The sequence below is a fragment of the Loxodonta africana genome, chromosome 2 (genome assembly GCF_030014295.1).
Source record: "Loxodonta africana isolate mLoxAfr1 chromosome 2, mLoxAfr1.hap2, whole genome shotgun sequence".
In the NCBI taxonomy this organism is placed as follows: domain Eukaryota; kingdom Metazoa; phylum Chordata; class Mammalia; order Proboscidea; family Elephantidae; genus Loxodonta; species Loxodonta africana.
Window position 1 is genome coordinate 49,960,952 of NC_087343.1, and position 26,483 is coordinate 49,987,434.

At 37.9% G+C, this 26,483-nt stretch overlaps 1 protein-coding gene across 2 annotated transcripts in view; it reads left to right on the forward strand.

The window, feature by feature from the left end:
* Positions 1-26,483, forward strand: part of NNT (nicotinamide nucleotide transhydrogenase) — a 124,852-nt gene that overhangs the window by 42,720 nt on the left and 55,649 nt on the right. For both annotated transcript variants that reach the window (XM_010588132.2, XM_064271802.1), the window contains exons 8-17: positions 6,267-6,400; positions 7,557-7,748; positions 8,295-8,448; positions 11,465-11,626; positions 12,750-12,860; positions 13,733-13,878; positions 15,808-16,003; positions 18,086-18,319; positions 19,427-19,587; positions 21,457-21,636. In XM_010588132.2, the coding sequence (XP_010586434.1) occupies positions 6,267-6,400; positions 7,557-7,748; positions 8,295-8,448; positions 11,465-11,626; positions 12,750-12,860; positions 13,733-13,878; positions 15,808-16,003; positions 18,086-18,319; positions 19,427-19,587; positions 21,457-21,636 (1,670 nt within the window). The remainder of the gene's footprint in view (positions 1-6,266; positions 6,401-7,556; positions 7,749-8,294; positions 8,449-11,464; positions 11,627-12,749; positions 12,861-13,732; positions 13,879-15,807; positions 16,004-18,085; positions 18,320-19,426; positions 19,588-21,456; positions 21,637-26,483) is intronic.

A 26,483-nucleotide genomic window follows, 5' to 3' on the forward strand; every position in this document is an offset into this window, starting at 1 on the left:
TTTTTTTCTAACTAAACCTTTTCTCTGATTTAAAAAATGCTGTGTGACTTTGTGGGTAATGCAGTAAAGTACAAAGTAGAAAATAGAGATCACCCATGGCCCTGTTTCTCTTTGTTTTTTTTTTTAAATAATACTTTATTGTGTTTTTGGTGAAAGTTTACACAACAAATTAGGTTCCCATTTGTAAATTCCTTTTTTATACAAATTGTTCGGTGACATTAGTTAACATTTTTCACAATGTATCAACACCCTCTTTAATTGTGTTCTTGTTGTTCCCTTACCAGTACTCAGATTCCCTGCTCCCTTATCTTGTCATCTTTGCTTTAGAGTAATTGTTGACCTTTTGGTATCGTACAGATGGTTTTTTAATGGAGCACCGTACTTACGGGTGATATCCTGTATTTTGTTTGCCAGTCTGTTATTTTGCTAAAAGCTGACCTCAGAGGATAGTTTCGGCTCTAGGTTTAAAGACTATCTCAGGGCGATACTCTCAGGGAGTCATTTAGTCTCCGGAGGTCCAGTGAGTATGGACTTTTTAAGAATTTGAGTTCTGTTCTGTGTTTTCTCCTGTTCTGTCAGGGTTCATCTATAGTGGCCCTGATCGAAATGGCTGGTGGTGGTAGCCGGGTACCATCTATTTCTTCTGGTATCAGGGTAGTTGAAGCTGTAGCTCACGTAGGCATTTAGCACTGTAGACTAATTTCTTGTCTGAGTCTTTGGTTTCCTTCTTTCTCTTTTGCTTTGGATGATTAGAGACCAATAGTTGTATCTCAGATGGCTATTTGCAAACTTTTCAGTCCCCATAAGCCTCTCACTTCCCTAGATTGCAGAACATATACTTTGTGAACTGTATGATGCCAGTTGACTGTGTTGTCCCATGAGACTAAAGCCTAAGCCTTCAAACCCAGAAAACCAATCTCGAAAGGTATTTAGTTATATCTGAGAAGTATCTGTAACTGTGTCCTCTATGAATATATATGCGTGTACACACATATCTGTACATACACGTACATGTAGATACTTCTATCTGTGTGCACACCTGTACCTGCCATCACCTATAAATAATCCCATTTGTCTTTGAATTTACCATTCCTGTTTATTGTTCCTTTTCTATTAGAATCTTGGTGTTTTAATTTAAATTTCCATGCACTTTTTATTTTCTAACTTTTTTAAGGATTATATATACATTTTTCATATTTACGTCTATTGATGTTTTGCTTTATAATTTTTCTCATTGCTTTTAAATTTACAAAATAGTTTTTATACAAAGGCTAGAGAAATATTCACTAAAGTTTTATTTTTTCTCTTTTCTGTATAAGTTGATTCTCTTACAATTAATTTTTATCTAGCTAGAGTTCAATTTGAAGTACGATACCAGGGTTGGGTAGAATTTTTTCTCCCAGAGACCTAACTAATCATCCTGTTTGTTTTGTCCCTTCCATTTTGTGATGCCACGTTTATCATATACTACATTTTTATCCTGTTAGGCCATCAGGATAAGATAGTATTTTGAAATCGTCTTCTCAGTCTTTCCTTCTCTTGACCTATTCTTTTGAGGATTTGCTCATTCAGAATTTTATTTACAACCCTGCTTCTCCTCTGGCTCCATTATTTCCCTTCTGTTTTCAATTTTTATTTCTGTACTTTCCATAATTAAAAATTGATCCACATGTGAGTGCTTGAAGCAGCTGCACTGTTGTATTCATTGTCATATTCTCTGTAGCCCTTATTAAAATTACAAAATTAAAACAAGCGCTTCTGGAAAATTTGGGCTATAAGGAAAAGCGCAAGGAAGAAAATTAATTATTCTCAGCCTCACTACTCAGTGATACCCTGGTGTGGTTGCATACTATGCTATATAGAATTTACTATAAACTGTATAGTTTGCTATGAGTTGTAATGGACTCAATGACAACAGGTTTTTTTTTTTGTATATAAGTCCCTGGGTGACACAAATGGTTTGTGCTCAACTGCTAACCTAAAGTTGGTGATTCGAACCCACCCAGAAGTGCTGCAGGAGAAAGGCCTGGCAGTCTACTTCCATAAAAGATTACAGCTAAGGAAACCCTAGGAAGCAGTTCTACTCTGTAACTCATGGGGTCCCTGTGCGTTAGAATTGACTTGATGGCAATTTTTTTTTTTTTAAAGATTTTTATTGTGCGACGGCACTAGGTTAAGTGAAAGTTTACAAATAAAGTCAGTCTCTCATACAAAAACCCATATACACCTTGCTACACACTCCCAATTACTCTCCCCCTAATAAGACAGCCTGCTCTCTCCCTCCACCCTCTCTTTTCGTGTCCTTTTCATCAGCTTCTAACCCCCTCCACCCTCTCACCTCCCCTCCAGGCAGGAGATGCCAACATAGTCTCAAGTGTCCACCTAATCCAAGAAGCTCACTCCTCACCAGCATCCCTCTCCAACCCATTGTCCAGTCCAATCCATGTCTGAAGAGTTGGCTTCAGGAATGGTTCCTGTCCTGGGGCAACAGAAGGTCTGGGGGCCATGACCACTGGGGTCCTTCCAGTCTCAGACAGACCATTAAGTCTGGTCTTATGAGAATTTGAGGTCTGCATCCCACTGCTCTCCTGCTCCCTCAGGGGTTCTGTATTGTGTTCCCTGTCAGGGCAGTCATCGGTTGTAGCTGGGCACCATCTAGTTCTTCTGGTCTCAGGATGATGTAGTTGCTGGTTTATGTGGCCCTTTCTGTCTCTTGGGCTCACAATCACCTTATGTCCTTGGTGTTCTTCATTCTGGGAAAGGGTTTTTATGTACTATGTTGGCTCTTGTCATTAGGTGCTTTGAATCAGTTCCAACTCAGAGCGACCCTATGTGCAACAGAACGAAACACTGCCAGGTCCTGCACCATCCCCCAAATCATTGTTATGCCTGAGCCCATTGTTGTAGCCACTATGTCAGTCCATCGCGTTGAGGGTCTTCCTCTTTTTTGCGGACCCTCTACTCTACCAAACGTGTTGTCCTTTCTCAGGGACTGAGCCCTCCTGATAACATGTCCAAAGTATATGAGACATAGTCTAGCCATTCTCACTTTTAAGGAGCATTCTAGCTGTACTTTGTTCCAAGACAGATTTGCTCTCTCTTTTGACAGTCCATGGTATGTTCAATATTCTTCTCCAATACCACAGTTCAAAGGTGTTGGTTCTCCTGTCTTCCTTATTCATTGTCCAGCTTTCACGTGTGTATGAGGCAATCGAAAACACCATGGCTTGAGTCAGGCACACCTTAGTTTTCAAAGTGATATCTTTGGTTTTCAACACTTTAGAGAGGTCCTTTGCAGCAGATTTGCCCAATGCAACGTGACTTTTGATTTCTTGACTGCTACTTCCAGGGTGTTGATTGTGGATACAAGTAAAATGAAATCCTTGTAGAGTAAATGTAAGTAAAATTATATACTATATTTAATTATATATAATATGTATATATAAATACACATATACATATTTGTGTGTGTATAAATATATATATAAATAAGTCTGTATATGTAAATTATAGAATGGAAACTTCCTATAAATACTGTTTTTTGCCTGCTTTTTACTTATAATAAGTATATCATAAACATTTTCCATAACTTTAAATATTCCTCTGTAACTTAGGTAAGTTTTGTTAACTTAATTTTTTTAATGGTCACCTCCAGTCATTTAATTGTGCACTAAATAAATTTACTCTGTGTGAAAGAATATGCTGTTTTTCCTCTGAAAAATCAGTCATTGGAAACCCTATGGAGCACAGTTTTACTGTGATACACAGGGGTCGCCTTGAGTCGGAGTTGACTCAATAGCAACTTTTTTTTCTTTTTAATATGGACAGAACCCCCAAGTTATCTCTGTTAATATGTAAATGTACATGTTTTAAAAGTTGTATTAGCCCCTGTACAATGGTTTTGTGAAAGCTGACTGATTAAAGTCAAAGAAAATAAATAGGCTATATGTTGAGTGTTTTCTAGAGAGCCTAAATGGTTTTGCCCACTTGCTGTCCTACAAGGTGGTAGCATTATAGTCTAGGGACTGATCTTTATCTATAGATGTTTCAGAAGAAAAGGAATCCAGAATTTGTAGGGCAGGAGAAATCAGATACCAAATCAGATTTGTGAGGTTGATGGCACCAAAGCTGGTGCACTCAGAAGTTAAAGGGTATGGATCTGGGTCCAGTTTGCCTGTAGCCAAGAGTAGTTCCAGGCACATCAACCTAAGACTGAAGGGAATAGGTCAGGTGGAGGGAAAGCTGTAATGCATAAGACGCTGGGAATAGAAAAGAGGTTCTGGATCAGAAGGGGAGTGATGACAGTAACCTGGAATTAACAGCCGTAGCACTTAACCACTATGCCGCTAGGGTTTCCAAGTGTAGGTTAGCACTTTAAATTTGCCGCTTTGTGTGGATGCAGCCATGTGATCATGGCTTTAAGTCACTGATGAGCTGACCAACATGACTTTTATTTTGGGAAGACCCCTCAGTTGTACGTGGTTTGCTTCCTCAAATTCTCATGCTTGAGTAAAATTTAGTTAAGCGTTCAAGGTAGCTTTGTTAAACTACAGTGGTCAGGATAGAGGAAAGAAATGCTTTCAAAGAATTTTGAGAAATGGTGAAACTACCAGGGCTAGGTATATTGTCTTTCAGAAAAATGTCTCTTGATTCTTGCTCTTTGGTGAAGACATAAAGAGAAAACCAGAAATGATCCAACAAACTATGTGGCAACTAACCCAGCGTGAGTGGAGCAGAAGGTGCCATGGGGCAGTAGGAAGACTAATGTTATAAAGAGTGCTTCAACCCAGGGATGAAAGCCTTCAGTAATGGGAGACTTGGGATTTGAACTTTATCCTGGAAATATAAAGGTTTTTAATCAAGAAAGAAGAAGGAACTATATAGATTCCCACTTGGCGTCTTTACAGCTTTTATTTTTACATGTGCTACAAATAAAGATGATTTTTCTTTCATAAATCATGTGTATTCTAGTCAAGTGGATTTAAAACTGATTATTATAGTGCAAATTTTATTTTTAACTTATTTCCATTTATCAAATTGACAGTGTTTTTACTAAGATTCTGTAAACACAGAGTTGAAGACTTTGAAAAGAAGAGATAAAAATATTCAGGCTAGTAATTCTCTGTTTTCATACTGCCAACCTCACAAATTTGTTTTCTTCTTTTGGCTAAGGTATTTGGATTGTTTTATGGAATTTGAGTACAATAATGACTGAGAGTATGAGCCCTGGTTTAACATATTTTAGCTTGAAAAATCCTGATGTTTGTGGTTTTACCTTATATGTAAGAATTAGTGAACTTCTTAAAACAACTTCTTAAAATATGAAATAGCTCATGAGGAGAATATGTACCATGAAAACAGGGACCTTTTCTGTTTATCTAGTATTGTGTTTCCAGCATTAGGCATAAGGCCTGGCTCACTAGAGGCACAGAAAAAATAGTTGTTGAGTGCGGAACAAAATTATAGGAGTGATTTTTAACCCTTTTGGAGTTGTGGTATCCTGTTTTTATTTCATGGTACTTTCCTGTCTTTCTGCTTGAAGTTATTTTGTGTTCAATTAATTTAGATTGGTATAAAGTTTTGGAAAATTTGGTGACATTTGTGAAGATGATTGGAAATACTCTATTTTGTAATTCATAAGTTACTCTTGAATATTTGTGACCTTGACATTTGTGACCTTTATGAATTGTCAGATTTGGGAGAACATACCCCCCAAAAAACCAAACCCAGTGCCATCGAGTCGATTCTGACTCATAGCGACCCTATAGGACAGAGTAGAACTGCCCCATAGAGTTTCCAAGGAGTGCCTGGTGGATTCGAACTGCAGATCCTTTGGTTAGCAGCCGTAGCACTTAACTACAATGCCACCAGGGTTTCCTGGGAGAACATAGGCTCCTTAATATTTTACTGTGATGCATTTTTTTAAACAAAGAAGCAAATATTTATCTCTTCGTGGATGGTACTGGTTGTATGACCAATTGGGAAGAGCAGTGCTGAGATGCCAATGCTGAACAGGTGGCAAGGCTTGCTCGCCAGCTAAATGGCTCTCTCCTGCACACCACCTTTGCAGCACACACTCATCACATTGATTCCTTAAGAGAATGACCCATCTCGCTTGTGCTATGGACTTTATGGGTCTCTTGGAAAGAGTTAAAATTTCAGATGTTACATTTCTGAATGCCCAGAGACTACTGTAATAATTGGAAGAATATAGGGCGTTAAAAAATTATAATATTATTTGTACTGTTTTCTTTGGTTTTTATTAGGTAAAAAGGCTCCAGTTTTATTTCGTAAAGAGATGATTGAGTCAATGAAGGAAGGTTCAGTTGTTGTGGATTTAGCTGCTGAGGCTGGCGGAAACTTTGAAACTACTAAGCCAGGAGAACTTTATGTTCACAAGGTATAGCAAAAAACTTCTATCTATGAACCAGTTCTCACATCTTTCATGACACGTGAGAAATAGTTGGAGAAACTGAGATTCGGAATTTTTCAAAAATTAAAAGTGTTGTTGTTGTTAGGTGTCGTTGAGTTGGTTCCTACTCATAGTGACCCTGTGTACAACAGAATGAAACATCGCCTGGTCCTGTGCCATCCTCACAGTTGTTGCTATGTTTAAGCCCATTGTTGCAGCCACTGTATTAATCCATCTTGTTGAGGGTCTTCCTCTTTTTTGCGGACCGTCTATGTTAGCAAGCATGATGTCCTTCTCCAGGAACTGATCCCTCCTGATAACATGTCCAAAGTACATGAGACAAAGCCTTGCCATCCTTGCTTCCAAAAGCATTCTGGCTGTACTTCCTTCAAGACAGATTGTTCTTTCTTCTGGCAGTCGATTCAATATTCTTCGCCAGCACCATAATTCAAAGGCATCAATTCTTCTTCATTCTTCCTTATTCATTGTACAGCTTTCACATGCATATGATGCGATTGAAAATACCATGGCTTGGGTCAGGTGCACCTTAGTCCTCAAGGTGACATCTTTGCTTTTTAACACTTTAAAGAGTTTTTTTTGCAGCAGAATTGCCCAGTGCAATACATGGTTTACTTTCTTCACTGCTGTTTCCATGGGCGTTGATTATGGATCCAAGTAAAATGAAATCCTTCACAAATTCAGTCTTTCCACCATTTATAAATGTTGCTTATCGGTCCAGTTGTGAGGATTTTTGTATTCTTTATGCTGAGGTGCAATCTATACCGAAGGCTGTTATCTTTGATCTTCATCAGTAAGTGCTTCAAGCCCTTTTCACTTTCAGTAAGCAAGGTTTTGTCATCTGCATATCACAGGTTGTTAACATGTCCTCCTCCAGTCCTGATGCTGCACTGAAGGCATTGGCAAAAGTATGGGTTGCACCTCATCATAAAGAAAAAAAGCTAGAAGCTGACAAAATTAAAAATAGATGTGTTTAAAGCTCGCTTTTAAATATGTGTTTATGTTTGCATGATGTGTGCATATTTATAAAGGCATATGATTTCAAACTTAGCCTGACTGAGAATTATCTAAAAAGAAAGTGAGCATAGGGTAGTTGGCTTTTCTGATTGGATTTTTGTTCATCTAGGGAGTTACTCACATAGGCTACACAGATCTTCCCAGTCGAATGGCCACTCAGGCCAGCACCTTGTATTCCAACAACATCACCAAACTTCTGAAGGCCATCAGCCCTGACAAAGATCATTTCTATTTTGAAGTGAAAGATGACTTTGACTTTGGTACAATGGGTCATGTCATCAGAGGAACTGTAGTGATGAAGGTAAGTAAAGAGATCTGTTTCTTCCTGTATATTCAGTGACAGTTTGTGTGAGAATTTCTGTGTGTGGCAGAATCCTGTTTTGGAATTGACATGTATTCCAATAAAATATTTGTTGAGTTTATGCCAGTAGAAACACAAAAGGATTTAAAGGAAAATGTTACAAAGATTTGTATACCCACATGACTTACCCTGAATGTATGCTGCTTTTGAAAAACAGAAGCAAAAACAAAATAAAACAGGACTGAATAAAGTAAAAAAATAAGTTCCTCCAACCCATCCCACTTTTAAGGATCTGATCTGTATTCTTCCTTGTATGTTACATGCACACACAAATTACACATCTACACATGTATGTGTAATACAAACATATTTATGTACACGTACATTATACATTTGTATTATAAACTATGTAAATTATTATATTTACATACAATTATTTTTAAAAGACAGACCAGTTTTTTTTTTTTCAGTAGTATAGCTCTTCTCTGTGTTTTTTGAAGTGGTGGGATTGGATTTTAAAAAATGCTATTTTCTAATTTCTGTTAGGATGGCAAAGTGATTTTCCCAGCTCCCACGCCGAAGAACATTCCTCAAGGTGCTCCCGTGAAACAGAAGACAGTGGCCGAGCTGGAAGCTGAAAAAGCAGCTACTATCACTCCCTATAGGAAAACAGTGACATCGGCTTCCGCGTACACAGCAGGTCAGGATCCCATTTGTTAGGATTTAATCCTGATTATTTGAAATTTGAAGGTAATGGGTTAACTGCCAGAATTAGTAAACGGAATGCTGTTGTTCTCCTTTGCATTTCATTAGTGATTACGCTTGTTAAGATAGATTTTTATAAAGATGCTAATAGTTGTCTCACTTTTGTGGAACTGATTACCTGATCTAAGAGACCAAGAAACCAAAGCCAAACCTGTTGCCGTCGAGTCGATTCCGACTCATAGCGACCCTATAAGACAGAGTAGAACTGCCGCACAGAGTTTCCAAGGAGCACCTGGTGGATTCGAATTGCTGACCTTTTGGTTAGCAGCCATAGCACTTAACTACTACGCCACCAGCGTTTCGGTACACGTAAAAAAAAAAAAAAAAAATTTCTTTTTTTTTTTAATGAAATACTGAATAAATGCATATGCAACAATGTACAGGCTATTAATACTTTTCCTTTTGTAAAAACATTTAAAAAACCATCATTAAAATTTTTAACTACATCAAATATATTGAATGATGTACGTCAGAATGTGCTGATCCAAGTGCAAATGAGTGTGGTTATGGCTTTTTTGTGGTTTGTAAAGTATCAATTGTGATTATCTGCACATTTGGGTTAGACTGGGGAGCCAGAGTTTGCTCGAAGAATAAACACTGTGATCCAGGTATAACCTTTGAATGTTTGACTAACATTCTAGCGAAGAATACTCAGTATGGTGATTTTCACCTCTTTTTTTACAATTTAGTGGAATTTTTGTTTTTAATTAATTTTCATGAAAACACTTCAGGAATTATTATAAAATAGGGATAAATAGTCATTCTGTCTATTAATTTTTACAGTCTGAAATATGGTTGTTTGATTTTAAATTGGTTTTTCTCTCATAGAATAAATAAAAAATGTTTAGATCTGCTTAGAGCCAAAACAAAACAAAACAAAACTTTAAAGAATTAAGGACCAGCACCAGGCACAGAATTCTTGTAGCCTCAGCGTTCTCCAAATCCCATGTGAGTCCAGATGTTTTAAAGCTAAATATGTTGCTCTCCTTGAACAAAGAGCAAGTCTCAGCAAAATGATGAAAAAAGCCTCTAGTTGTGAACATTTTGAGGAGATGGGGCAGTGTCCCCACTTGCACTCACTTAAAAAAAAGGCAACTAGATTATTGTATTGTACGTGAACAGTATTATCAGTGGGATTGTAAATTTCCCTTTCTCTTTGAAATTTATAAGAAAATATAGCGAGGCATATGTAATGATTTATTTTTCTTGGTTTCTCTTATGTTTGTTGAGCCATGGTTTATTGTATTTTAGTAGCTTTGACAATGGCATGTTGCAGTGAATAAAAGGATGGCTTAATATTTGTTTTTCTTTACCTTGAACTTTCTCCTTTACATTAAAAACAACCATTTTTCTTATATGTGCATTAGGGTATGTTTGAGTAGCATTCTTCAAATGCCTTGCTTTTTTCTCTCTTTTTTCCTGTCTTTCTCTTCTTCTGTTATAGAGACTATAGATAGATCGCATTCGATATTATTAAAGATATAGAAAAGACATTATTTTATTAACAGTTGATAAGAAAACCTCCTGAGGTATGATTTCTGTATTAGATGCCTCACACAAGGGACTGCAGATTATGATAATTTAGTCTTCTTGACTAATGTGGTGATAATAATAGCTAACACTGATTCAGTGCTAGGCATTGTGCTATGCACTTCACATGTATTAGCTCATTTATTCCCAGAAAAATGCAGTGAGGTGGGTATATTATTATTTTCCTTTTACAGATGAGGACAGAGAGGTTTAATAATTTTCTGGATGAGGACCCTGACACACAGAGAGGTTAAGTAAGTTGTCTGAGATCACATAGCTAGCAAATAGCAGAGACAGGATATGAATCAAGAAGGACTTAAGAAAACGTATTTTTCGTTATAACTGTATACTGCTCCTATAATGTTTAACTGGAAGGTAAAACAATATGCTATCTAACTCTCCTCCAGATGGGTAACTGACCGAGTTAGAATCCTGGAAATATTAAATGTAGATAGGAATATATAAATTAAAACTACAGTCCTATTTGGTGGTTTAAACCAAAATTAATGTCAGTTCCTAGATGTTCCAGCTCTTCCACTTGTAAAATGATCGTTCATACCAAGGAAGGAAGGTACCTTATTCAGGAAAGTTAAGTTCCAGCGCCTTGGTTGCTTGCTATCCTTACGTTTTTATTGACCACTAGGTAACCCTTTCTTCTGCTGTGGAACGGCCATCCACATGTTAGCTATTAAGGAAGGCGATAATTAAAGATGTATGTTCAGAGCTGACTGTTTGTATTCTGCACATTCTTAATTTAATTTGTATTTTTTTTTCCCCTTTTCTTTGTAAAATCTCATTTGCTGACTGCCCTGGCCAACAGTCTAGTCCAGTCCAGATTCAGGAGCAATTGCAAAACTTCTGTCCCGGGTGGGTGGAAGCCATATGTTTTGGGGAGGTGCTGGAGTGAATGAAATCCTTCCTACTCTTTTAAAACCCTTCTTCCCTGCCCAAATCTGAGAGTGACATAAAATTGGCTTCATAGAAGTCCTGTCTTATAAAGGTTGTGTCTTGCCCAAGTAGAAGATGCTTTGGTAGATTCTTTATAGAGCTGTAATTCTGGAATAAAAATACTTGTGTAAACACATGTGGCATTGTCAATGAAGGTTAAAATGAGCTGCCCAGAGAAAAATGCACAAATTGTTATTAAGGTGACTCATAAATATTACCAGATCTTTACAGTTTTAGGGGGCTGGTTGTGGTCAGGAAGTTGGGTTTTGTCCAGAAATACCTTGAACCTCCCCCTGCAGCCTGCCCCACTTCTCAATCATGAAATGTCTAGAATATCTGCTCACCGTTGGCGAGAGAGTAGAATTTGAAAGCATTGACTGTTCCACATGTTTGTTTGTGTGTGGGTGTATATGTGCTTTTCATCTTATTGAGTAGTTGGATGTCAGCTCACAGTCTTTCCTCTCTTTCTTTAGGTCTCACTTCTATACTGGGTTTGGGCATTGCTGCTCCCAATTTGGCTTTTTCTCAGATGGTGACCACTTTTGGCTTGGCCGGCATTGTGGGCTACCACACCGTCTGGGGAGTGACCCCTGCTCTCCACTCGCCGCTGATGTCTGTGACTAACGCAATCTCAGGTTTGTTTCTCTTTTGTGTTTTCTCATTTTAGGTTTTCATAGTCTTGTTCAACTCTCAGGGTGCTTTCAATGAGGTTTACAAGTCTCTGTTTTCCGATTGTATTACTTGGAGCCTGGGGTTTTTGTGGGACGATGCAGGGGCTCCCACAGGGTGTTGGGGGGTGGGACTGTGAAGCAGAAGAGGCCATGGGAGCGTCAGGCCTTCGGGGGGGCTCCCATTTCAAGCCCTGCAGATCTACTGTTACTTCATTCAGTTATGAGTTCCTTTAAGAAAAGAATTCCACTGGGAAAATTTGAAAACCAGTCTTTCACAGAATCATGGTTTTAACATCCTTAGGGGCTGTTCTTAAATTCAGCTAAACATTCAGTCGTATAAGACTACGCATCAGATTCACTGTGAAGCCTGTGGGACAGGAAACAGCTTGCCAGCGGGGCAGTACCAGGTGTTGATTTTCGGTTCGAGTTTTTGTATCACTGCACACAGCTGCCCGAGAGTTGTTGTCTTTGGCCCCCAGTGATGGCTCAAGTATGAGGGAATGAGACCCACATTGGACAGGTGTGGGAGCTGCCCTGGCTTGGAGGCCTCATGATCCCACTCATTGTCTTTTATAACATTTCCATAGTCCTAACTTTCAGGTCTCCATAGGGAGCATGTCCAGTTCCAAGAGTCACTGTGGTCAGATAAGCCCAAAGCTAATGTATTTCCATCAGGTATTTATAGTTTATGAATAATTCCTTCTAGTTCAGATGGAATTTATCCACCAAGTGTCACTTTTTACCATAAACAGTGTTTTCTAGTAACGATTTATATCTTTTTCAGGTTTCCAGGGGAAAAGAGCTACAAAGTTAAAGGCAGGTCGTATTCTTATGCAGCAGGGGAAGGGTTATGTTAATCCTTTGCCCACAACAGCACTTCAGTGAGAATGGTGTGAAGGTGTATTGTCAACCATTTTTACCAGGAAATTTGTTTATATCATTTTAATGAAGATATAAGAAAGCGGCCTTGCATTTTGATATTGAGAACTTTCTTTTAATGAATCTGTGTATGTGAGGTCCTTCAGCTATGACAGTTGACCTGGCAGCATTACTGTAGTTATTCACCATACTGATGCTTTCTTTCTAGGGTTGACTGCAGTTGGTGGGTTGGCGCTGATGGGAGGACATTTGTATCCTTCCACAACCTCTCAGGGCCTTGCTGCTCTTGCTACATTCATATCCTCGGTCAACATTGCAGGTACAACCTCAGTGAAAGGCCCCAGGTTGCTATTTTTAATGGAAATATAGAAGCGAATGAAAATCAATACAAAACAGACATCCTGGTTTTAAGAATTTAATCGTGTTTTTAAAAAATGCTTCGCCTAGGCCATAAATGCTCTTGGTGAGGGAAAATCAGTTATTTTGTCCACCTGCAGCTTTTAGAAACTCTTTTGATAAAAGAGTACTCCGCCCATACCCCAAAACAAACAAAATGATGTCTTGCTACAAGTTGACTGGAAAGTTACTGAATGCATAGTTTTAAATTAAATTGACTTAGAGCTATCACCGTAACATCTACAAATGAATAATTTTAGATAAAATTTTAGCCCTTTGCCTTATCCCTAGCCAGTGTTTGTTCTTGAAAACTGTAAGCCTAGCACATCACTTATGTATGAAACTCATTTGATGGTATTTTGTAGCTAAAAATTCTTTACTGTGTCCAAGAAACCTGGTGCCTATTGATATGGTATTTTATTCTTTTATCGTTTATTATAGGGTTTAAAAAATAGAATAGCATATTAGAAAAAAATTAATGATCTATGATCTTTTGCGTTCCCAAGCTGTTTGAATGGGTATTTACTTTTAGTCATCCAGAAACAGTTGGTTCTGTACTCTGATAACAAGTTTTCTTTCTGAAATTATTTATAGAGTTTTCCCTTCTCCCCTTTCTAATGGAACTGGCTTGAATAATGGAATCACTTTTAATGGTTCTAAAATGTAACTTAAAATTATATTTAACCCTAGATGATAGAGATGTACTTATAATAGAAAAGTTGTAGCACTTTAAAAATAATTATGTTGCTCAATAAGATGCCTTTTCCAGTTTTATATTTCCTTTAATTTGATCAGGTGGCTTTCTGGTGACTCAGAGAATGCTGGACATGTTCAAACGTCCCACCGATCCCCCAGAATACAATTACCTGTATCTTATCCCTGCTGGTACCTTTGTTGGAGGATATTTAGCTGCCCTGTACAGCGGCTTTAACATTGAACAAGTAAGAGGCTCTTTTGAAAGTTTTTATTTTTTGCTGCTGTCATTTCTTCCCAGTTAGATTTAAGATTATAGTCAACCAAAATTCAACCTCTGTTAAGCAAATACAGCAGTAACCCTGATAACATCTTGGTGAATTAGAGCACTGGTCTAAGGATTAGGACCCTGGATTTGTCTGCTAACTGAATGTGCAAACATAGGTTTACGTTTTGTCCATAAGTTTTGCCGGATTTTTGTAGGGGTACAATGGAATAATCCGTAAAAATTTGAAGCATTTTATTATTAACTACTATTAATCTTTTTCCTACTTATTTCTACAAATCCCACGACGCATCATCACTTGTTACCTTATCCCCCCAACTTCTGTTAGAGAGCTACTATTGGGCCAACTTATTAATTATTGTTTTTTAATTTGATTGTGGCAAAATATATATAACAAAAACTTGCCATTTTAACCATTTTTTTCTTTATTGTGCTTTAGGTGAAAGTTTACAGCTCAAGTTAATTTCTCATACAAAAATTTATACACATATTGTTATGTGACACTAGTTGTAATCCCTATAATGTGACAGCACACTCCCGTTTTCCACCTCGGGTTTCCCGTGCCCACCCAACCAGCTCCTGTCCCTTTCTGCCTTCTCCTCCTGTCTCCAGACAGGAGCTGCCCATTTGGTCTCATGCATCTGCTTGAACTAAGAAGCAAACTCTTCACAAGTATTGTTTTATGTTTTATAGCCCATTCTAATCTTTGAAGAGTGGGCTTTGGGAATGGTTTTAGTTCTGGGTTAACAGAGCATCTGGGGTTAACATGGTTTTGAGGGTTCCTCCAGTCTCAGACCATTAAGTCTGGTCTTTTTACATGAATTTGAGTTCTGCATCACAATTTTCTCCTGCTGTGTCAGGGACTCTCTGTTGTGTCCCCTGTCAGGGCTGTCATTGGTGGTAGCTGGGTACCATCTAGTTCTTCCAGATCTTAACCATTTTTAAGTGTATGATTCAGTGACATTAATTACATTTGCCAGGTGGTGCAACCATCATCGTTATTTACTTCCAGAAGTTTTTCATCACCCCAAGCAGTACTCCTTAAGTAATAACTACCCGCTTCCTACCTCCCTCCAGCCCCTGGTAACCACTAATAAACTTTTGCCTCTATGCATTGTTGTATTCTAGGTATTCCCTGAAAGCATGATCATACAGTATTTGTCCTTTTCTGACTGATGTATTTTACTGAGCGTAATGTTTTCAGGGTTCATCCATGTTGTACCATGAGTTGTATGCGTTGTGTGGCTGAATTGTATGCATGTACTGAATTTTGTTTATCCATTCATTTGTTGAAGGCCAACTCAGTTTAAAAATTAGTGCTGTATAGAAAAACGGAAGCAATCAAGTTGAACTTCGAAAGTTCCAGGTTGAAATATAATTATAATAGAGCCTCAGCTTTGTTCTGTAAAATGAGAACGATGATTCTTTCCTCCTGTGACTCTCGTGAAACTAAATTAGAACACGAGAAAAGGTCCCGGCACAGTCCCTGGCAGTTACAGCATCAGGGCTGGCTCCTTTCCAGCATTTTGACAGTGCTAGTATTTTCAGATCCCTCTAGTTGGCTTCTTAAGCCTACCTGTACTTTTGTACATAATAACTCCTTTTAAATTTAGGTACTTTTATATGCATTCATGTATGAAAATCAAATGCAGAAGAAACCAATTTTCATAAATAGCATCATCACAAGTACAGTTTAAAGCATTTAATGCATTACTATTGCTAGCGTATAGGAACACATATTGAAAATATTGAAAGAAGATCTCAGTTGGCTTCTCTATTGTCTGAATTTAAAATTGTCCTTAGGGAATCATGTTTCCTCACAAGGGGTTCTCCCTACATTAATGGACTATAGGTTGTGATAATCTCTCTCTCTCTCCTTTCCTTTGAAAAGATCATGTACCTGGGCTCAGGTTTGTGCTGTGTTGGTGCCCTGGCTGGCCTTTCCACCCAAGGAACAGCTCGTCTTGGCAATGCTTTGGGCATGATTGGGGTTGCTGGAGGTCTGGCAGCCACCCTTGGAGGCCTAAAACCATGCCCAGAGTTGTTAGCTCAGATGTCTGGAGCAATGGCGTTGGGTGGTACCATTGGTAAGCACATATGGACTTCTGCCTGTATTTGAGCTCATGCCCTAAAGGCAGTTAGGCTCAGAGATTTTTGAGTAATTTCTTAGGAATAAGACCTTTCAATAGCACTTCTGTTTCTGAATATACATGTCTGTTTGAGTTCCATATTGACCAAAGAATTAAATTGCCTTAATGGCAGCTGCTCTAGTGATTATTATTTTGATGAAAATCTACCACAGTTGGTATAGTTCTCGTACAAATGCAAAACTTTTTAAAATGTTGAGTGTGTCAACTGAACCAAAAGAGCAGGCTGAAAACACTCTTTACTCAGGTCTTCTTTTCCTTGACTGGCTCTGTCACAGCAGCTTTCAATAGAATGGGGGATTGGAATATTTATGTATGTGCAAGATATAGGCTCATCATTTGTTCTGCTGGGTGTAAATAACAGCAGAAGATTCTGCTTCATAGGCCTGTTAAAAACTTGAAAAACACACATACCTGTAGAAAAACCACTGTTTTAATCTTATTCAATGGGGTGCTGGGGCTAATTGTTAAATTTTTAGGAATTTTCGAGCTGGTCATTAAACATAGCCATTACTAAAGATTAGATTATATAAACTTAAAATTAAATAAATTATATTAAATAATGTAATAATACTAAAAATGTGTCACTTTCTAATTAATTTACTAGATTTTATCATCTGTACTCTTGATGTTATTTATGTCTATTGTATCTCTGTGGTAGAAAACTATGTAATGGTGTGCTTCTGCACATTTCTTCCCACCTCCACGTTTAGTGACATCACCCTGGTAGCTTGAAATTGGCCATGGTGGGTATTTATACCATATACATCAACAAAAGTGCAAATCTGGGCTTGATTTATTGTTTTGTTGTTTGTCTAGACCCAAGAAAGTGGTGGAGAAAGTGTTAATATCACAGCTTAAAAATGTGTTGTGTCTGTAGCTGTGACATTGTTAATAGCACAAACATTCGAGGAAATGTTTTCTTTTTCAAATTATTACCAGGCCTAGCAAAGAAGTCACTCACGTTGACTAATGAGTGAAGTTCTCACATAGATCTTTGTTTCGCATTCATCTTGTTCATGTGAATAAAAACGTCAACCAGCGTTCATGTCAGAACTACACTCATTTATCAGTTGGAAACGTAGGTTGTCTGCTGATACAAAAGTTTGGCAAAAATCGTTTTTGAAAAAGATAGCTTAAAAATTAGTGCTATATAGAAAAACAGAAACAGGTTGTACTTTGAAAGCATTCTATGAAAATCAACTGGCTGTATGGAATGTATAATAAGGCATATCATATATTTTATTATTACTTGAAAATTGTGTGCTATACACTTTTCTATCAGTAAAAACTCATGTATGTGTTTACACATGCACATGTTTTTTCCCCCCCGGGGGAGCTGGTTGTTAAACAGTTACCAGCACACCGTTTATATTAAGCTTCTTTTTAACTTCCCAGAAACCCTTTAAGTCCTCTCTTTGACAGTCCCCAGAGAGGACTTGAAGGAAAATGCTGTGTGCTGCAGCTTCTGCATCACCTACCTATAGCCATGCAACTTTTTTAGAGTCTTCTAATTTGGACCTTTCCTACCCAGATTTTTGTATTTCTTTACCACTAGTCTTGGCTCCTGCTCAAGCACCTGAAAACCTAGGCCTTCTTCATATCCCATCTGTTCCCTGTGTGATCAAGAGCAAGTGTTGGCTTATAGAGAAGAGGGGTGGGTTGTTTGTGCAGTGAAGGGATCTCAAGGGGATTTACCTGGAGTTTTAAGCAATCCGAAGAAACGTTAGGCTAGGAGGGTATTCAGAATTGTAAGGGAAAGGGAAAGAAGCATTGATTCGGTATGTTTCGGTTAAGTTTGGCCTTGGTTAGCTGTGATGAGAAAACCTACTATTTTGAAGGGGTATATATAGCCAATCTTATTACCTTGTGTAGAGCCCCTAGAATATTTAGCCCAAACTAGGAACTAGATTAATATTTATTGGTGGCACTGGTGGAAACCTTTAAGTGAGACCTTTATTGTTGTTACTTCTCAAAGATCTGTCAAGTTTTAATTTCTTTTTGGCCTTTGTTTCTCAACAGGCTTGACAATTGCCAAGCGCATCCAGATTTCTGATTTACCTCAGTTAGTTGCGGCTTTCCACAGTTTGGTAGGTTTGGCAGCTGTGCTTACTTGTATAGCTGAGTACATTGTAGAATATCCACATTTTGCCACGGATGCAGCAGCTAATCTCACCAAGATTGTGGCCTACCTCGGTACTTACATCGGTGGTGTCACGTTCAGTGGGTCTCTTGTTGCTTATGGAAAATTGCAGGGTAAGTGATTCAGCATAACAGAGGTAAATATTTATAATTTAGGGTTTTTTTTTTGGAGTCCATTTCACCTGTTAGGTGAAGAGTATTATTAGTATGGTACTCAGAAATATATAAAAGTTTTTGTTTTCCCCATAAAGATGACTTCCGTTTGTTTATCCTTATAAATGTCATTAAACATTGAAGCTTTTTCTTTGAAACAGCTAGGGGAGGAAACTAGTACACAGACATTTGCCTAGAAGGACTAGTTGACATTTGATAGTGCATACGAGCAAAATAACATCCTTAGAATCCTTGGTTCAAGATACCTCTGTAGAGTTCACAGAAATGAACTTTTTATGTTTTCTAGAATAGAAAAACGCTTATTGAATATGCTTGTGTATTCAGTATTTATTTTGAAAATAAATACACATTTAGGGCTCTCTCGGCAACTTTTGCCACTGCTAAAGCCAAGCATCATGAAAATGGAAGTGAAGGGAAAAAAACACATTTCAGTGTTTTCACAAAAATGTGAGTCTCTAGAGAAGATGACCTTATGGTTTAAAAGCCTTGTCTTACCTCTCAGTAATCAAGCCGTTCAAATTAAGTGAGGACCTTCCATGGAACTTAAAAATCACAAAACAGCTTCAAGCCTAGCACATTCTTGTCTCATGCTTTGTCTTCAGAACCAACTAACAAACAAGGATTCTTCTCCCTTGGGCTCAGTTGATAGAATCAGAAATGCTAATATGCTAGGACTCTGTTTTGAAGTTTTAAGTAAATAAAACCACACTTAACAACTTCTCTGTTGGTAATACGGAAAAGAAAAAAATCACTTTTCCGGATTCCATGACAAAGGGTAAAAAAATTGTTAGGCAAAGTAATGAAAAGAACAGTTGAGTTGAACCATACTTTTCCTATTTCCATTAATGTTTGTTATGTGTAAGAACTCATTTGCTTTTGTGTTTCAGTATCCAGTGATATAAAATGATGTTTTAAATTCCATGCTACTGTTCTAATATTGACTTATGGTAGTTTAGAATTAAATAACATATATTTGAGAGTGGGTGTGTGTGGAGGGGGTTTCTTATGACACATTCTAGGTTCTGAATACCATGTGCTTGGTTCTAGGTATCCTGAAATCTGCCCCTCTCCTGCTCCCTGGAAGGCACTTACTCAATGCAGGCTTGCTAGCTGCTAGTGTGGGTGGAATAATCCCATTCATGATGGATCCAAGTTTTACCATGGGTATTACCTGTCTGGGTTCTGTGTCGGCTCTCTCTGCTATCATGGTAAGAAGTCAGAGGCTGAAAGCACGTACTTAGAGAGGAACAGGGAGTATTTTGCTAGGTTATAGGGTTACAGTCTAACTATGTTTTAACACCCCTGGTAGAAAAAAAAAAATGATTTAAAATCATGTTACATATTCATCTTTTTAGAATCTGGAAAATACAGAAAAGTGTGAGAAGAAAATTACTTTTTCTCTCAATCTAATTTCTCTTTCAAAGTTGGAGCACATGTGACACCATTACTGGGGTCTTTATACTGGATCATTGTGCTGGTGAACAGGAATTTAAAAATACCAAGGGTTTTAATTCCATTCATTAGGTGCTACTGTGAGACAAACCCTTCAGTATAGTGCTGTGGGGTTTATATAATAAGTGTAAGATGGTCTTTGCCCATTAGTTGCTCTTACCTTCTTTGGAAGATATGACACTAAATCAAAAAATTATATAAAATGAAATGCAGTTAGTAAGTCCTGTGTGTTCAGTGAGAAGGTTCAGTGAAGCCGCCATTCGTAGGTTTGATCCCTCTTTTCCTCTTTAACTCTTGCTCTAAGTATATTGGTGGTGGTGTTGGGTACTGTTGATTCCAACTCATAGTGACCAACCAGAATGGAAATAATGAGAATGTTGACTAAGTGTAAAGAATATAACCAATGTCACTGAACAGTTTATATAGAAATTGTTGAATGAGAACCTAATTTGCTGTGTAAACTTATGCCAAAAACGCAATAAAATATTATTTAAAAACAAAAACAAAAATACAAAGCATGAAGAATTGTTATTTTTGAGAAGAGTGTATTTGATATTTAAAAGATACTTATTGGCCATATGAGAACGTCCAAGTAAGGTAAAATATGGTGTGGACTTACCTTGATTGCTTCTAGCTTAATTAACTAATACATGAATACATTCACATTGCCATAAACAAAATATATAGGAGTATGTGGAAGAGAAAACAGAAATCTTTCTCCCCACCATCCTTTTTTCTTCCCGATCTTTAGTAATTTTGGATTGCATCCTAGACATTGTGAATGATACATAATAGAGACTTTGGATTCTGTTGTATTCTTCCAAAGAGTATTGATTTTTGTTTGCTTGTTTGTTTTTGTAGACAGTTATCTTGGCTAGGCTGAAGTTCCAAGTTCAGCTCCCCTATGGTGGGGGCAGCTGAAATCCATTGTTATTTTATCCTTAACAGAATTGATTGGAGCTCATTCCATGTATGCATAGTTCAAGAGTCAAGCAGATTTTATACTCAGAATTTGGGGCCTTCTCTCTTTGGCTTGCGACTTTACATGGTTTCCCTTCTTACTCTTTAGCTGCAGTAGTCGCCCCATGCTTTGTCCTCAGGATCTTCAAGCCAGTAACACTGTGAGCTTATATCTTAGTTTTAGCCACTCTACTTGGCACCAGCAGGGGTTTGCTCTCAGGCTAAAAGCCCTGCACACTGGGAAGTTTGCTTATCGCTGTTACTCTTTTTCTAAGTGTAGACCCACAGCCCACAGCCTTGAAAATCCTATGGAGCACAATTCTACTCTGCAACATAGGGGGCTACCATGAGTCGAAATCAACTCACAGCAGCTGGTGGTAGCGGTAGACCCTTCTCAGTTTCTGCTTGCTTTTGGTCACTGCCTTTATTTAAGGATTTTTTTTTTTTTTTAACCAGCATTTACAATTGTTGTATCTGTGAGAGAATTGGTCAGATAGGAGGTACTTGACCATTACCATAACTGGAACTTATATGTAAATAAAAAAAAAATGTAAATAGTGGTATGTTAATTGGAAAACTCTAATGATTAAGAACTGAGATATTAAATATGAGAGGTTTTGTTTTTATGCTATTAATTTTGAGTTCTGCTTTGGTTTTTGTCATAGGGCGTGACTTTGACGGCCGCCATCGGGGGTGCTGACATGCCTGTAGTCATCACTGTGCTGAACAGCTACTCAGGTTGGGCCCTGTGTGCAGAGGGCTTCCTGCTCAACAACAACCTGCTGACCATCGTGGGTGCCCTCATTGGCTCCTCTGGTGCTATCCTGTCGTACATCATGTGTGTGGTAAGAAACACGTATTTGAAAGAAAATGAAATGATACTCAGAAAACAAGGGCTGCTTGTCATTTGCAGTAAAAATTAGTATGCCAATTTTTATTCTCTTCAGCAGAAATGTGAGTGTTTCTTTGGAATAAATTACTAAGACCGCTTTTAAAGTACCCACTGTAGATAATTAGGAAAATTAAGTATAAAGATAAACATCTTCTAATGCTTCCCTCCATCTGGAGATAAGCCTTTAGGATTTTGGTTTATTTCCTTCCATCTTTTTCCTGTGTGTGTTACAGGGCTTTGAACCAGTTCACTTGGTTTGAACCGCTGCTGAGAATTTGCATTTCTAACAAGTTCCCTGGGTGATACTAATGCTCCTGGTTAGGGGCCAATTCTGAGAAACATTAGTAGAGCACCAAAAAACCAAAACCAAACTCACTACAGTCGAGTCAATTCTGACTCATAGAGACCCTATAGAACAGAGTAGAACTGCCCGGTAGAGGTTCCAAGGAGTGCCTGGTGGATTTGAACTGCCGACCTTTTGGTTAGCAGCTGTAGCTCTTAACCACTACTCCACCAGGGTTTTCATTAGTACAGCAGGGGTTCTCAAAATTAATTATACATAAGAATCACCTGGAAATCTTGTTAAACTGTAGATTCGGATTCAGTATATCTGGGGGTGGAAAAGCAAATTCTTAGCAGCAGTTTGACCTGGAATGTACCGGTTCAAAGCCTTAGTTTATTATGTATGTATTTGTATGTCTGATCATATTGTGTATTGTTTTACATTCAATTTTTTAAGTCTTATGTACCATTTTGATACTTTTCTGTCATTAAAAATGCTTTTTAAAATATTATTTTAAGGTACTGCACACTAATTCACCATGTGGATATATAAAACTTATTTAATTTTCCCTACTGCTATATGCTCTAGGTTGTTTGCTTATCTTTTCTCTTTTCCATTATAAATCTTTGGGATTTTTTTTTTTTGATTTTTGTCTTAGGATAGATTCCTGGAAGTGAAAGGATGTTCTCATTTTTATGGACTCTTTACACTTATTGGCATATTGTTTCCAGAAAGCTTGTTCCAATTAACACTCCCACTGGTCATCTGTGAGAGTACCTATCTTGAAGTTTTATGGTCAGCATGATTTTTTAAAAAAAGAAAAGAAAAAAGTAACATAGATGCTTCCTAGCTTCCTTTTTGTTTCTGATTTCTTCTTGATGGCAAGAAAATACCCTGCAAATAAAGGTTTGACTAGAAACATTTTGAATGATGGAATAAAGGTTTGACTAGAAAACATTTCGAATGATAGATCTTAGGCTGTAAATAATAGTTTTGAGTGATTGCTAAAGTACAGGCATGACACTGAGTGACATCAGTATGTGACTTTATACTGGTAAGTAATTCAGGCAGAAAAAGGATAGTTAGTCCACCTTCATTCTGTCATTACATTAGTAAAAATCCAACTTGTTTTATAACTCAGTGTTTTCCTTAGGAGCACTGGTAGCGCAGTGGTTAAGTGCTTGGTTGTTAACCGAAAGGTTGGGGGTTTGAATTAGGCTTTAACTGAAACTCTCATTATAATTGGAATGCTGAAGTTACCTCTTTATGGTAAAGAATTATTTTTTGTCTCTTTGACCACACTTGAAAACAAAGGATTTGATGGTGTAAATTCAAAACAAGCTAAGAGGTTTAGAAATTAAATCACTCAGGTTGTTCAGAGACATTTAGAAATTTGGAGGTTTGTGTCTCATGTTTGAAAAGTGTCAGACTTTAAGATTAAAAAACAATATTAAGAAAAAAAATTTATTCAGTTGTACTAGCCATTGCCGTCGAGTAGATTCCGACTCATAGCGACCCTATGAGTTGTACTAGAAATAATGTTTTCTGTAAACATGAATTAAAAAAAAAAATTTTATTGTGCTTTAAGTGAAAGTTTACAAATCAAGTCAGTCTCTCACACAAAAACTTATATACACCTTGCTACATACTCCTAAATGGTCTCGCCCTAATGAGTTAGCTCACTCCCTCCTTCCACTCTCCCTTTTCTTATCCATTTTGCCAGCTTCTACCCCTCTCTACCCTCTCATCTCCCCTCCAGGCAGGAGATGCCAACATAGTCTCAAGTGTCCACCTGATCCAAGAAGCTCACTCCTCACCAGGATCCCTCTCCAACGCATTGTCCAGTCTACTCCCTGTCTGAAGAGTTGGCTTTGGGAATGGTTCCTATCCTGGGCCAGCAGAAGGTCTGGGGGCCATGACCACCGGGGTCCTTCTAGTCTTAGTCAGACCATTAAGTCTGGTCTTTTTATGAGAATTTGGGGTCTGCATCCCACGGCTCTCCTGCTCCATCAGGGGTTCTCTGTTGTGTTCCCTGTCAGGGCAGTCATCAGTTGTGGCCAGGCACAATCTAGTTCTTCTGATCTCAGGCTGATGTAGTCTCTGGTTTATGTGGCCCTTTCTGTCTCTTGGGCTCATAATTACCTTGTGTCCTTGGTGTTCTTCATTCTCCTTTGATCCAGGTGGGTTGAGACCAATTGATGAATCTTAGATGGCTGCTTGCTAGCGTGTAAACATGAGTTTTTAACCCGCAGTTTGATTTTGGAAACCCTGGTGGCGTAGTGGTTAAGAGCTACAGCCTGGTGGCATAGTGGTTAAGAGCTATGGCTGCTAACCAAAAGGTCGGCAGTTTGAATCCACCAGGCACTCCTTGGAAACTCTGTGGGAGAGTTCTACTCTCTGCTATAGGGTCTCTATGAGTCAGAATCGACTTGATGGTAGTGAGTTTGGTTTTTGTTTTGAGTTTGACATTGCTTCATGTGGTGAATTTGAATGACCAGCAGGGGGCAGCAGATTTTCATTAGTACTTAGACTCAAGACCCAAGTCACTACCCAGAGAATTAGGAGGTAGAACAGAAGCACTAAACATTATCAGACAAATTAACTGGGATATCCCATGAAACTATGACCCTAAACCTCCAAACCAAGGAACCAAATCCCAGGAGGTATTTGGTTGTATATAACCTTAGCAGCTTTGTTTTTCATTGTTGTAAATATATCTATCACAACTTTTACCAATTCAACTTTTTACAGGTGTGCAACTTATTGACAGCAATTACAATAATCCGATGTGCAACCCTGCCCTTAATCCATGAAACTTTTCCATCACCATTAACCCCCTCCTTTCCCCCCTCCCTCCTGCCCCTGGTAACCACTAAGAAACTTTGGTCTCTACATATTTGCCTTTTGTCTTTTGTATAAATGAGGTCATAAAACTGTCAGAAAACTGATTTTTAAATTAAATGAGAGAGCCCACACATCAATGGTCAACTGATTTTTGATTAGGGTGCTAAGTCCATTCAATGGGGGAAAGAAGAGTCTCTTCGGTAAATGGTGCTGGGAAAATTGGATTTCCACATGCAGAAAAATGAAGCAGGATCTATGTCTCACGCTGTACATAAAAACAAATTCAAAATGGGTTAAGGACCTATATGTGCAAATTAAAACCATAAAATTTTTAGAAGAACAAACAGGGGCAACACTGTGAAGCCTAACTTTTAACAGTGAATTATGTAATATAGTAACAAAAGCACAGACAGCGAAAGACAAAATAAATAAATGGGACCTCATAAAAATTAAAAATTTTTGTTCATCAAAAGACTTTACCATAAAATGGAAAGAGAAGCTACTGACTGGGAGAGTATCTTTGGAAACCATATATCCGACAAGAATCTAATAACCAAAATATATATAAAACTTTGACAGCTTGACAACAAATAATCCAAACATAAAATGGGCAAAGGATTTCAATAGACATTTCACCAAAAAGGACATTCAAATGGCTACCAAACACATTAAAAGATGTTCAGCGTCATTAGTCATCAGATGCAAATCAAAAGCACAGTGAGATACCATTTTTCTCCCACTAGAATGGCTAAGATACAAACAAACAAACAAACAAAAACTCAGAAAATAATAAATGTTGGCAAGGATGTGGGGAAATTGGAACCCTTATCCATTGCTGGTAGGAATATAAAATGGTACAGCTGGTGTGGAAAACAGTGTGGTGGTTCCTCAAAAAACTAAAAATAGAACTACCATATGACCCAATAATTCCACATCTAGGTATATACCCAAAAGACTTGAAATCAGAGATTAAAAAAGAGACTTGTACACCAGTGTTCACTGCAGCACTATTCACAGTAGCCCAAAGGTAGAAACGGCCTAAATGCCCATCAACAGATGACTAGATAAACAAAATGTGATATATACATACAATGGAATACTACTCAGCCAGTAAGAGAAATGAAGTCTTGATACATGCTACAATATGGGTGGAGCTCGAAGGCATTATGCTGAGCAAAATAAACCAATCACAAAAGGACAAATATTATATGACCTAATTTATATAAAAAGACAAAAGGCAAGTATGTAGAGACCAAAGTTTCTTAGTGGTTACCAGGGGCAGGAGGGAGGGGGGAAAGGAGGGGGTTAATGGTGATGGAAAAGTTTCATTGATTAAGGGCAGGGTTGCACATCGGATTATTGTAATTGCTGTCAATAAGTTGCACACCTGTAAAAAGTTGAATTGGTAAAAGTTGTGATAGATATATTTACAACAATGAAAAACAAAGCTGCTAAGGTTATATACAACCAAATACCTCCTGGGATTTGGTTCCTTGGTTTGGAGGTTTAGGGTCATAGTTTCATGGGATATCCCAGTTAATTTGTCTGATAATATTTAGTGCTTCTGTTCTACCTCCTAATTCTCTGGGTAGTGACTTGGGTCTTAAAAGCTTGCAAACGACCATCCAAGACACAATTGGTCTCTATTCCCCAAGAGCAACAGAGGAAGAAGG